We start from the raw sequence: 13,413 nt of genomic DNA, 5'->3' as shown, positions 1-13,413 counted from the left end.
AAATTGTATGTCTTTTTTTTGGACAGGATCAATACTACAGAAATTCGAGGGAGTTTAAAAACAGCACTTGCTCAGCTTTTGGAAGGGAAATGTGCAGATTCAGGTCATGATGGACCTGAGTCCATGCTCTCCTCTGTCACCTAAGCCTGCAGTAGTAGGAAAGGGTGTCTAATTGACCTGCTTCAAATTCTTAGTAGACACTAGAATGTGACCAAAATATGGGCTCCAGGATTATTTCTGAATGGTTTAGAAAAGGTCTCTGAAGAACTAAATTATAAACTTGTTTTAATAGTCAATAATTTGGGCAAATTGTCTGTCATTTTGTATTTCTGATTTAAGTAATAATATTACAAAGTTTAAATGTTTGCTTGAATGAAGTACATGTGTCCATTCTGCCCCAAACAAGTGGCCAGTCACTATTATAAAATTATTTTCTGTACTATGTCTAATGCTTCAGCACTACTTTTATTATGTCTGTAATGTTAGTGAATGAAATACTGAGAAAAATTTTTACTTCATTATAATGTGCCCCAGATTTTCTTTTATAAAAATAAATACTTTCTTTAAAATGTTATCAGGGGAATTTCTCATTTTCTGTAATGAAACCTCTACATAAATCTTCAGTAGAAGTTCTTTTACCAAACCGGGCTTGGAAATGAATCTTAGTGTTTAAAAGAATGTAAGCAACTTGTAGTTCCTTAATTGTGAAACATTAAGGAGTCTGATGAAATAAAAAATACTTCTGGTGTGTGTTAGGGACCTATAATTCAGGACTGAGTGGAGACATTTAACAAATCACACACACCCTCACCAATGTCTAAACATGGCTAGAAAAAGTAAAATACTAGTCTTGTTATCTATACAGGGAATGCTAATGCCTATAATTGGTCATTGTCTGACCCTTATATTTTTCTGTCCTGATAACTGTGTCAGCCTCCAAGCTGATTTTCTGTTTCTTTCGTGAAATCTTTCAGTGGTGTTATCAGGGAGAGTGCGTACCTTTTGGCACTTGGCCCCAGAGCATAGATGGGGGCTGGGGTCCGTGGTCAATATGGGGAGAGTGCAGCAGGACCTGCGGGGGAGGAGTCTCCTCATCTATAAGACACTGTGACAGTCCAGCGTAAGTAGCTAAAGTAAGCCGCAGCCAACAAAAAGACACATTTGGAAATGATTCAAAACTGTGGTTTCACTTGTTATCTGTAAAAATGTTTTGCTAGTTTGCCAACATTTGTCTTCAAAATAGCAGACAGAAATGCTTAAACAGGAGTTCACTAGACATGCTTCTAACATTTTTAATGTATCTTATGTACTGTAAAGATAGCTGGATTTATATTTAGCAGTAACCAGAATGGTTTTCTTTATGTGACTTGTTGTTCATCATAATATATTTAAATTATGATGAAATATGCCCTAAGAAGTTTCTTTCTTAGGGCATATTTCCTTTAATGCTTGTCTCAGATATCAAATAACAATTGCCAGTTACTTGTTAAAAAATAAACACCAAACCCAACACAGTATTTCCAAGGTTTTCAATATAACTGCTTACATACAAACCATAGGTAGTAATATTATATTGCATGCAGTGTATTTACATGCTGCCGTGTTCCACACTTCACATGTGGCTTCCTACTAACTCTTAAAACAATTCAGAATCTTTTTCCTTGCCACCACTCTCTATTGATGTGTTTTCCCTCTCTGAAGAGGGGGCAGCTTCTCCACTACAGCTTGATTTGTTGTATATATCTGTACTTGTCTTACAATCTGTCTGTTTTCCAATGCCCTGAACACTGTTCCAGAGAAGTTCTGTCAGGTAAGTGCTCCTCTCTCTGTCATTATCTCTTCTCAAATGAGGAATGCTTATTTCTATTGCTGTTCTTTGCTGAATTAATTGCTGCTGTTTTCTGTTTTGGCTTTTGCCTGTTCTGATTACCTCACCACGGCTATAGGCCTTCGCAGGATAGTTCTGTTACTCCATGTTCTCTTGTCATTTCTCATAATCACTGTCTCTGTCACCACTACTGGTTTTTAAGACCACTTCTTCTGAATGCCATTTGTGTTTCTTTCATGAAAATTCATTCTCTGTCTTTTGTCACTCCTTTTCTTGTCTTCTGCTGTCTGTTCCCTTGGGTTATTTGTTTCCCATATCCATATTTTCCAAGCCAGGTTGTTCATCAGCTCTCCACTGCACTCTGCAAGACAGATAATGTCATATGACTGTTACTTAAGGTGGTCTGTTTGTCCCCTGTTTTAGCAGTAACTACCTAATTGGCCAATATCACTACTTACTCAATGGATACAAAAGCAGAAATTACCTGTATGCATCAATAACACAGTCAGACTGTGATAGTGAGAGAATAAGAAATGAATTATTTTTTTCAAAGCAGTGTTTTAAAAGCCTAGTGAAATGTTTGTTTGGAGCATGAATAATATCCTAAGATTTTTTTCCAACTTCTGTCACCATATATTTGGGTTGGTATGATGAAAATTACTAAATTTTCAATGTTTAACAGGCAAATGCATTGGGAGAGGGTATGTCTGCATTATGAAAAAAAAACCCCTGTTGATTAAGGATATATTTTCTGGTTGAATACTGTAATATGAAAAATAGTATTGATTTAATTTTATAGTTAATTTTTAACTGTAAATATTTAATTTTATTATGAAAGCCTCACAAAGTATTTTTTTTTTCTTTTTGCTATCAAGTTGCAAGCCGAAGAGCTGATGTCTGATATCTTCCATATAAGTCTAAGTTAGTTCAATATTTGACCTGTATGGAAGATAGATAGAGTTCTTGAGCACTTTGGCAATTTAATAGTCAATTACCTAAACTAATAGAAATCTGCTTACTCTGGAGTTTCCTCAGATTTAATACTGATTAACTCAAATCAGAGTAAAATTTCTGAACTAGAATATGCAGTCTTTCCTGGTTCCGAGTCCAAAACCTGCCTTTGCTGGTTTTCAAGTAAGATGAGATGATTGAAAAAAAAAGTATCATATTGGTTGTTTACACATTTCTCATTTTAATTTTATAAACCAAGTAAATAATTAAAACCAACAGGTTTTTTTTATTATGTTCAAAATGCAATTGAACTGTACTGTTTGGAACTTATGAAAACTACATTAATATTACGAGTAATGATTTTTCAAGTACCAAATAATATTTTGTGTCTGCTCCAATGCAAATCAAAGATACAATTCTTATCAAAATCTCATTTTAAAACTTGATTGTATTTTTATTTATGTAATATATGTCTCTTGGACTTGTATTAATATTAAGAATGCATTAGTATATCTCATGCAGTTGTGTTTTTTCTAGGGCATATCCTAACATATAAACATATTTTTCCAGGCCTTCAGGTGGAGGCAAATATTGTCTTGGAGAAAGGAAACGTTATCGCTCCTGCAATACCGATGTAAGTAATTTTTATTCTACTGTGATCAACTTGACTGGTTTATGATTTATCAGCAATGGAAGCTTTTTTTATCCAGTTCAGAAAGTGTATGGATTCTGTGTTTAATTGGCAAACAGTCCCATAAGGCACATCTATATCGTGGACACTGTGTGTGTGTTCTGATAAACATTAGGATCCTGTCTTGATGTGGTGTCTAGCTAGTGCCTTTGCATTAAGGCCTGGAGTGAGTTCCACTGAGCTTCCCCAGTAAATGTGAACAAGGATCATTCTACATCAGAGCAAAAATCTGTCTAGCCCACTGCCTTATCTTCCAGCAGTGGCCTATAACAGGTTTATAAGGAATGAATGATACACACTTTTGACAGGAAAGGGATGAATTTTATATTGGTTTACCTTGTGAGTTTCCAAAAGCTGTGTTTCTAAAGATTGATGGAACTCGTGCTGAATCTGTACCACATCAACTGCCACAAGTTAAAGTATCCTTCGTGAATCCACTTTTAAGCCCTCTTACACTTTTTGTACCTTTATAACATTCAGTGCTAATGTGTTACACAATCCTCTTACACGCTCTGTGCAAATGTATTCAAAACCTGCTGTTTTGCCAGCAGGTATTTGCTATTTACTGTATTACCAGAATGATCCTGCAGTTCCATTTTAGAGCTGAGTCCATTGGGCAGGGACCCTGAAGGGGCAGGACACAGTATAAAGTCAAATTATGAACCAAAATTATAAATTCAAGTAACTTAAAATTCAAACCAGGAAAAAAGACACATTATAAAGAATTTCACAAATAAGTTTCCAATTCAAATTCCAGGTCAGTAGTACTGCAAATATAAAAAAACTCTCCTACTATTTTAGCTTTAAATTCATGTTAATTTTCATCTTAAACCAAGGAAGTTTGTAAGACTGAGAGCATCTCTACCTAGTGATACTATTTCACCTCTTTATATTTCAGTATATTCAGGAAACTATAATAGTTTATATACAAATTCTTTGGGAAAAATGCATTTATGATCATTATTAATTATTGTAAATTGTCGTTGTAAATTTCTCTGTGGAGGTAATTCTCATTATTAGGCATTTAAAATTTCCTAATTAAAAATTACTTTCTTACTGTTGATCACAACTGCCCTGTTCACACAGACAAGAAGTGACCACAGTGTAGTAAGAAAAACTGAAGTTTAGATGCTGTCCAGTAGGAACTGTAAAACTTTTCCAGTTATCCAACCTCCAAAATCCAGTGCACCATTCTGGAACCTTGGCATTGTTGTGGGTTTTTTTTCTGTAGATGTGTATCTTTGCATTTGTCTGTCTTGCTACAATTTTAATTTAAATAGATGTGGTTTATAAGATTTTTAATTAATTTACCTTTCTCAGTAACTAATTTACCTTTCTCTTTACTTTCACTTAGGTGGTCTTTTTGTAATTGGAATATTTCATAAACAAGCAATATTTTAGTAGCTGTAGTTCACAAATGAAAATTTTGAGTTTCATCTGGTGTCATTCTAATTCTTATGGCTGATAGGAAACCCGCTTTCAAATTTGGCAACAACATGATGACTGCTTACTGAAATCTGTCAGTTAATATTTAGTAAATTTCACATATGCTTTATTTATTTTACAACAATATGCTTTATTTTACAACAATTTCCACAATGTCTACTACTAAGCTAAGTGACTTACCAAAATCTAGGTACGTTTCATTATTCTTCAGGAATTCTAATAAGTTTTAGTTGGTAAAACTTACACAAAGGTACTGATTTGGGTTATTATTTATCTTTCTTTTAAACCTGTGTCAATCTGCATCAAGTATCTGCCAACTTTTGCAAACAACTATCTGCACACATCTGTTTGTTTGGGATTGGTATAAGGCAAATTGTAATCTAGGCTATTCTATTAATCCTTTTCAAATAATGATCTTTTTACATTAGCACTGTTTGAGTTTGTACCCACAGTCTAAGATTTGTTAAAAAACACAGTACACAACAGCCCTCCTCCCTAACTCTAAGGACTCTTGTGAAGTATTTGTCCAGGCATTATTATTTCAAATCTTGAATTTGTCTCTTAATATGCCGCAGTAACTAGTAAATAAAAATGTTTACATAATATGTAATCTGTTGCTTCACAAATACACAATTTTAATGCTTTTTTATTATTAAGAACGACCCCATACCTACCTAGACACAGCACAGAAATATTGCTATGATTTGGTATATTTTTATTATATTAAATTTCTAATTGCCACTTTTCAGACAGTTTTATTCTTAGTTGTTTTTTCTTCCCCTATGCTTTATTTATTTATTACAGAGAGAAACTTTACAGAGTCAGAGGAGAAACACACAGATGGTCACTGAGGAGGCCATTCAGGCTATTTCCTGGCTCAAAAACAAAATAATTCTCAATAAACCATTCTTAACTGATGGTTAGGCACCTGATCTGTTTTGAAATACCTCCAGTCCAGGAAATAACATTAGGAATTTTTAATATCCTTACAGTCAGTACAATTTTCATAAAATATTATGTATGTTTTTCAGTCCTTTAAGATCCCTACTTACCCCCTAACCCCAGTAAAAAGATAACAGGTATTATTCCCTAGATTGGAACCTTTCCTGTGTTTGCAGATTACTATCATGTCTGTTCTTAGTTTTCTTTACACCAGACTGTCTCTGTGTTGGTAACCACTGGGATCCCAGAAGCACACACCTTGAAACATGGTGCACAAACCACTGCACTAGCTGAGGCCTGTCAGAGATAACTCTAATTGCAAACTTAGCTTGTCACATTAGTGATGGGATTCTGTTCATTCATTTTAGCATTTTGTTAATTTTTCTTATTAGAAGTAGTCGTGATAATGTTCTTTTAGTCCAAGTTGATTCATTGTACCCAAAACTCTCTCTTAAAAGAGCTGTTCAGGAGGTCACTCTTCAGCTGAGCTTTCACAGCCAATTGTTCATACCTGAGGGTAGTAATTTGCATCCATTCAAACCACTGCAACAATCTATTGAAATATTTAAAAATTACAGCACTCTATTCTGAAGTACTGGTTTCCTACCTATTCTCATATTTCAATCAGTAATTTTAACAAGCTATTGGAAAGAGCTTTTAATTTCATTGCCTAGGACTGAAAAACAACCGATTTCAAACTCAAGCCAGGTAGTTTGAAAATGCCATTCTTACAGCTTGTGATCCAATTTTTAACATGTTTTTTGGTATGGTTTTTCCAGTGTATTAATATCTTGGTACTTACAGAAGTCTAAATTTACAGTCTTAATGGTTTTGACAATTCTAGTCCTTTCATAGCAATATTTATGATTCTGCATCACAAAGAATCAGAGACACAAGTAGACACTAGTGAGACACTTGTTTCAAGATTTATGTTAGTCCTTAGAGCTTGATAGTTTTAATTGAATGGTATGTTGATTAATATAAGAGGGCATGGAAGAGCATGGAAATCTGTTATTCTTTTTATTAATAATGTGCTGTTTGTACATTTTTTCTCTTGAAGTTTCTTTTGCAGCATCAACATTCATTGCCCGTATGTAACTTTACATAGCCCTGCCTAAAGTGCCTACCATTCCTAACCCAAAAACCCCCTTATTTTGACTTCAGTTTTCTTGCAGACACGAGTTAGTTCTCTTGTCTTTTTTTTTTTTACCATTTTAATCCTTTGGAAACAGTGCACACTCCTACTAGACTTATTTCTCGTCAAGCACTTCCAAAGCCATATATGACTTCTTAATTCAAAAGGCATCTGCTAATGGAAACATTGAGATCAGCAGAAAATAACATTAGCTAATAAGTTCTGGAAACATAAGGGTGGTAGAAAGAACGCACTCATCAGAAAATTGTTTTCTATCGCCAACCACATTATCTCTAACAAAAATATGTATTTTTTCCAACCAAAGTGTTTTTTAATTTTTAAAAAAGTACACAATTCTAGTAGAATGGCATGAAACATAATTTCTCAGTTACAGTAACTAATTGATTTAAAATAATTATAAGGATACAAATCTTAATTTGACATACATCTAAAATTGTAAAAGTGTCCTTTTTATATATTTCATGAAAAACATGGTTTGCTTACAAATTCTGGAAATATTTTATTTATATATGTGTGTAGACATACTTTTAAAAATTTATTGTTTTTCAGTCCTTTTTCTCAACAGAATCTTGGTTTCTTTTTGGGGGGAGTGTTCCTTTCATTATGCACACATTTACTGATATTGTTGTTGGTTTCATAATTTTAATAACTTCAAGCAATTTTTTTTCTGAAATTAATTCATGTGAGAAGCTACATAATGTAATCGTACCTGAGCTTGAACTGTCGTTCTTCTGGCTTGTTTCTCTTCTTCTCTGAGGGTTGTACAGACCTTTGTTAATAGGAAACAAGAAGTTCAGTTGCTGAAATCTGCCTCATCCCAAGCTCTAAGATGAATAGGTGTGTGTCAGTGGTTTAGAAATTTGTTAACACTTTTTAAACTCAAAACATCTCCTTCTCAGGACTTTCTTCAGACATGATTTTAAGTTCTCATATTCTTGCTGGATTCCTACCACCTGATTTGCTCATAAAAGAGCATCTGGAGACACAAGCAGTCTTTGGCTTGACAAGAGTAATCCATGTAGTATAACTGAATGAAAAAAAATGAAATATCTTACCCAATAAAGAAAAGCAGTTATTGCATGTTTATGTTAGGAAAAGAACACATACAAAAAGAGACAGTGCCAAAGAGAAGACATTTTATAAATGCATTTTGTGGCTTACCTTGTGGTAATCTTTTTGCATTTCTGTGCCTAGGATTTTCATAGAGTCTTAGGTTGGAAAGGATCTCAAGGACTATCTGGTCCAACATTTCTTTGCAAAAACATGGTCTGGACAAGATGGCCCAGCATCCTCTCCAGCCAAATCTTAAAAGTATCTACTGCATTACCACTGTTCTGAGGAAATCATTCCAATGAGTTGTTCTCATTGAGAAAAGTTTCTATTCTGTATTCAGTCAGAATCTGCCCAGGAATTACTTGTACACATTACATCACACTCCTCTATGTGACTCCTTGTAAAAGAGGAAATCTCCATCTTCTCTGTAGTCAGCCTTCAAATACTGGGGATAAGGCCTCCATATAATATGGAGATAAGGCTTTCCCCAAGCCTTCCTTTCTCAAGGCTGAACAAACCCAGTTCCCTCAGCCACTCCTCACGTGCCAGGCTTCCCAGCCCTGTGATTGCCTTTGTGCCTCTCCTCCGTCCACACCTGTGCTGTGCACCAGGGACCAAAACTGGACACAGAATTGCAGGTGTGGCCTGACAAGCACTGTGTGGGGTGGGATAAGTACTTTATCTCTTCTGGTGTGGCCCTCATTGGAGCCACCCAGGATCTGCTCCCTTTCTGTGCTGCAGGAGCACTCTGGGCACTCGGAAGGAGCTGAGTCCACAGGAGTGCCAGCAGCTCCTTCCCACAGAGCTGCTCCCCAGCTGGATAGATCCCAGCCTGTGCTGCACTCCTGGACTGGCGTTCTGCTTTTCCAGGTGCAAAACCTTACACTTGTCCTCACTGACCTTCACAATGTTCTCATCAGCCCACAATTCCAGCTTATCCAGGTCTTTCTGCAGGTGGCTCTCCCTTTGCAAGCATCTGCTTCCTCAACCAGTATATTATCATTGGGAAACTGCACCAGCATTGATCCCATCTTCTAGATCACTCTGAAAAATACACAGTGCTGGGCCCAGCATCAGTCCCTGGGAACACCCCTTGTGCCAGGCTGTCAGTTTGAAGAGAAGTGATTGACCACTGCCCTGGGTCAGCCAGGTCCCCACCCACCCTACGGACCCCTTGTCTCTGCCATAACACAACAGCTTCTGCAGAAGGAGGCTGTGGGAAGCAATACTGAGAGCCCTGGAGAAATCCAGGCAAGCAGTGTCCACTGCTCACCCAACAGCAACTAAGGAGGTTACTGTGTCATAGAAGGTAACCAGATTTGTCAATCAAAGTTTTGTATCCAAAAAACGATCTTGAGATCGTAGCCTTTAGTTTTACCTCCTGTCAGATATTGGTGAGATACTAAAAGGAGATAGGAAAATTAGGCAGCAAGACTACATCTCAAAGACCAGGTAGCAAGAATATTTTTTAGAATATAAAAAAGAAAATCTTGATCCTTCCTTACTCCTCTTCATATTTTATTATTTTGTCCTAGTATAACTATTTAGATAAAGGGTTTCATTATTTAACTTGTAAGGTGAATTCAGTGCAATTAAAATACCAGTTGTGTAGATTAGAAGCTGAGCAAATGGGACTGGAGTGTGAAGTGACCAGTACCTGAGAGATTCAGGATCTAGCTTTGAGAGATGTCAAGACTGATCCTTCCACTGCTTGGGGGATGTAATGCAAAGAGGCAAATTTAGTTTGGGTTACTATTAAAAACACCCTAATTTTTTTTTAATTTATGTAGTTATTTTGAATTCTTGTTGTTGTAATCTGAAGGATTCTTGAATAAAAGTAATTGCATTACTCTGTTCTCACCAGCTAATGCATTGTATTTAAAATTGTGTTTTTAATTATAGAGTGGTAATAGAGTAATACAGAAAATTAAAAATATAAATACTATCTAATGTTTACTGTTTTAATTTATATTGCTTCAGAATAGCAGAAAAAAAAAATAAAGCTCCTGAATCATATGGCAATGGGCTTGCTATCATGAGATCTTGATTAATGTATAATGAGAATCATTATTGTTATGTTTATATTTATATTGTGTGATAAATTTTTAGCATCCATTTTAATAGAGTCCCTTTCACTTGAATGCATTTCAGATTCCTGGGAAAAGCTAACTGGCTTAGGTATACAGGAAGACAAGTAAAATGCCATAAAATGGACTCTTCTCTTGCTCATAAAGTAGTAATGTTTATTAACACCTTTGATGTTTGTCAAAAATAATCCTTTTCTCTATCACTCTAAACAGGATTTTAATCTGTGTTTTAAATACTTTCTTATGATGCTTTCAATTTCACCAGTATTTAAAACATTGATAAGTGTTTAATGAGATGAGGGTATATTCAAGATTACTTTGAATCTGCTGATGCAAAAGGTTATAAATAGCAAAGAATTCTATTTCTCCTATAATTCTTTCCAAGATTAATTTTATTTAAATCTACCCTCATTCCAAGTAAAAAAGTTACTGCATGGTTTTGTAATTGCTAATGCAAAGCAATGAAAATTTAAATGAAAGTTTTTATTTCTTGATCCATGGAGGCTGGTAATCAGAGCCAGACATGCTATCTATTCTCTTTCTCAGCCTTCAAAAAATACTTTTGTCAAGGCTACAAGTAAGCAGGAGGGATATAGTTCTATAGAAAATGGGGTTTTTTTCTTGATGTCTTAATAACATGTCTCAGTACAGCTGCTTAGTACAATATAAGTGAACTTACAGCTCTGACCAAATTTTTTTTCCAGCTGTTTTAAATGTGTTTATAAGAAAGTAGCTGATGGATTGATTATGACGCATAGCTTGACAGGATTCTGATTTTCCAGTTTTATGGAATCTGTTATGTAACACTTACCTTCCTTTAAATTACTTCAGCTATTTCATGCCAGCCTGAAATTGCAAATGGACACTTCAACTCTAAAGTAATAAAGTAAATTTCAGAGTCAGAGCCACAAGACAAAACCTTCTAATCACTTGCATGATTGTGTTTGCCGTATAAGCTTCTAAGCATTTCCTTTCATATCTATATTTGGAATAAATTTACTATTTTGTGTTATTTTTTTAGCCATGTCCTTCAGGGGCTCGTGATTTTAGAGAGAAGCAATGTGCGGATTTTGACAATATGCCTTTCCGGGGAAAGTATTATAACTGGAAACCCTACACTGGAGGTAATGGTTAGCATTGCAAAACCACTATCATACATGAAGATTTTGAAATTATATAAACATTGTATAAAGGGTAATGTTTGTAAATATAATGTTTTGACAAAAATAGCATGAACTAAGATTTTAAGCTTGTACTACTTTTGTCAGTTGCTGCAAGCCTTACTGAAGAGCAAAATTTCTTTATTCTAGTAGATTTTGTTTTGGTCTGAAGGTGAGTCATCATCATTGTAGAGACTGCACTTTAAAAATATGGACCCATTCTCCACCTGCACCTGTACTGGAATTAGATATTCCATAGGTGATCTGCAAGTACCTTTTATGCTGCAATGATGAGTTTAGTGTTAAGTAATCTGACAATAAGTTTGCCTTTATTAAAATCAGGAAAATGAGAAAGAAGTAAAAGCATTTATAGGAGCCTCTAAAGATGACTTCAATAACTGCATTATTTATAATATCATAATTTAATACTTTTTCCTATTTTAAAGCTGGGAGATATAACTTGTGTTTTTTATACTTTATTGACTTGAATAAAATTATTTACCAGTGATTTTTAGCTTAACAGCCTAAATGGTTTTACAAACAAGTTTTTAGATTCAAAGCTTAATAAAGGTCATCACGATCATGTGGTGTGAGTTGTAGTGTATTCTGTTGTTATTCTTCCTTTTGAAATAGTGACGTGGTATCCTTGTTTTAAATTGTTTAATAACCATTAGGATTGTACTAGCATAATGGTATCATTATGGACCCAGCCAACCTTGTCATATCTTACTGTAGGAAATAACATTCAACTCCTTTTTGCAAAAGAGAAGTGTCAAGTAGAGAAATCATTAAGGGGTAGTTAAATAAATTGTACACCTTGTATATGTAAGGTATGAGATATGACTGTAAATTGCAGATCTGTTTGTGTATAATATTTTTAACTAAACCTTAAATTTGTAAGGTTAATTTTTTTTCCCTTTTATTTGATTTTGTTGTGTAGGTGGGGTTAAACCATGTGCATTAAACTGCTTGGCTGAAGGGTATAATTTTTACACTGAGCGTGCTCCTGCAGTAATAGATGGGACTCAGTGCAATGCTGATTCACTGGATATCTGTATCAATGGAGAATGCAAGGTTACAAACATTTTATAAAGTACTTACGGATTTCTTTGTTGTGTCTGCTGTTACCTATATTTAGTTAAGATACTTGTATGTTACATAAAAGGGAGTGTTGACAGGTCAAGTTGTTAATAAAAGTATAAGATTGAGACAGAAAGTTAAAAAATATATTGCATAAAATAGACAAAAAAATTTGAATTTCAGTAACTTCTCAGAGATGTTAGTAGAATCTGCCAATTAATCTTTTTACTTGCTTTATGGTTTCTGTTTAAGAGTTGATGGAAATGGCAACAGGAGATGAACAGTCTCCTTGCACTCTCCCTGTTCCATAATTTCAGTTAGAACATCACTCTGACTGAAAAACACTAAATGTGAACATATTAATATCTTTAATTAGTTCATCCTGTTGCAAAAAATTATGCTGTTAATGTAATTGAAACAGAAAGTCATCACTATTGCCTTGTGGTTCTAGGAAAAGATGTATAATGATGTACATATGTGCCATTTACTAAAAATCTGATTATCTTGTAGGATTCCTATAGAACTGCATTAGAAAAATTTCAATAGGATTGGGGTTCTGTGCCATATTTTTTGCTTATTAACATTCCATTTATTCCTCAGTTTAGCAAAGCATTTAATTATGTACTTAGGTCTAAATATTTGAATAGTACTGGTGACTCTAAAAAGTATTTGATTTTGACAAAACCACTGACATAACTAAAGCTTAATTTAATGCTGAAGTGCTTTGCTAAATGGAGGGCTGAAGATGTATGTTTATTTAATAACATAGTGAGATCAAAAGTTTTGCTGTGTTTTGTAAACCAATAAAAAAAATCTCAAGTTGAGAATGAACTGTGAAGAAAGTTTGGTTTCTGTCATCTTAGTGAATCAGTAAGTTGAAATGTAAAGAGTTAAAATAATAATATTTTGTCAGTTATTGAATATATTTTAACTTTTCTAATAATGTGTATATTACCTGTTTACAAAATGACAAATAATAGTGCTAGACTGGAAACAAAGATAGCTAGACAGTTAAGTAG

The 13,413-nt window shown here is 34.5% G+C and overlaps 1 protein-coding gene across 3 annotated transcripts in view; it reads left to right on the top strand.

Annotated features, from left to right (window-relative positions):
* ADAMTS6 (ADAM metallopeptidase with thrombospondin type 1 motif 6) overlaps window positions 1-13,413 on the top strand; it is a 145,124-nt gene that overhangs the window by 98,440 nt on the left and 33,271 nt on the right. For all 3 annotated transcript variants that reach the window (XM_039710000.1, XM_039709998.1, XM_039709999.1), the window contains exons 13-16: window positions 975-1,120; window positions 3,350-3,413; window positions 11,176-11,278; window positions 12,255-12,388. In XM_039710000.1, the coding sequence (XP_039565934.1) occupies window positions 975-1,120; window positions 3,350-3,413; window positions 11,176-11,278; window positions 12,255-12,388 (447 nt within the window). The remainder of the gene's footprint in view (window positions 1-974; window positions 1,121-3,349; window positions 3,414-11,175; window positions 11,279-12,254; window positions 12,389-13,413) is intronic.

The sequence above is a fragment of the Passer montanus genome, unplaced genomic scaffold (assembly GCF_014805655.1).
Source record: "Passer montanus isolate IOZ18808 unplaced genomic scaffold, ASM1480565v1 scaffold22, whole genome shotgun sequence".
Classification (NCBI taxonomy): domain Eukaryota; kingdom Metazoa; phylum Chordata; class Aves; order Passeriformes; family Passeridae; genus Passer; species Passer montanus.
This window is presented reverse-complemented; position numbering and strand designations above follow the sequence as displayed.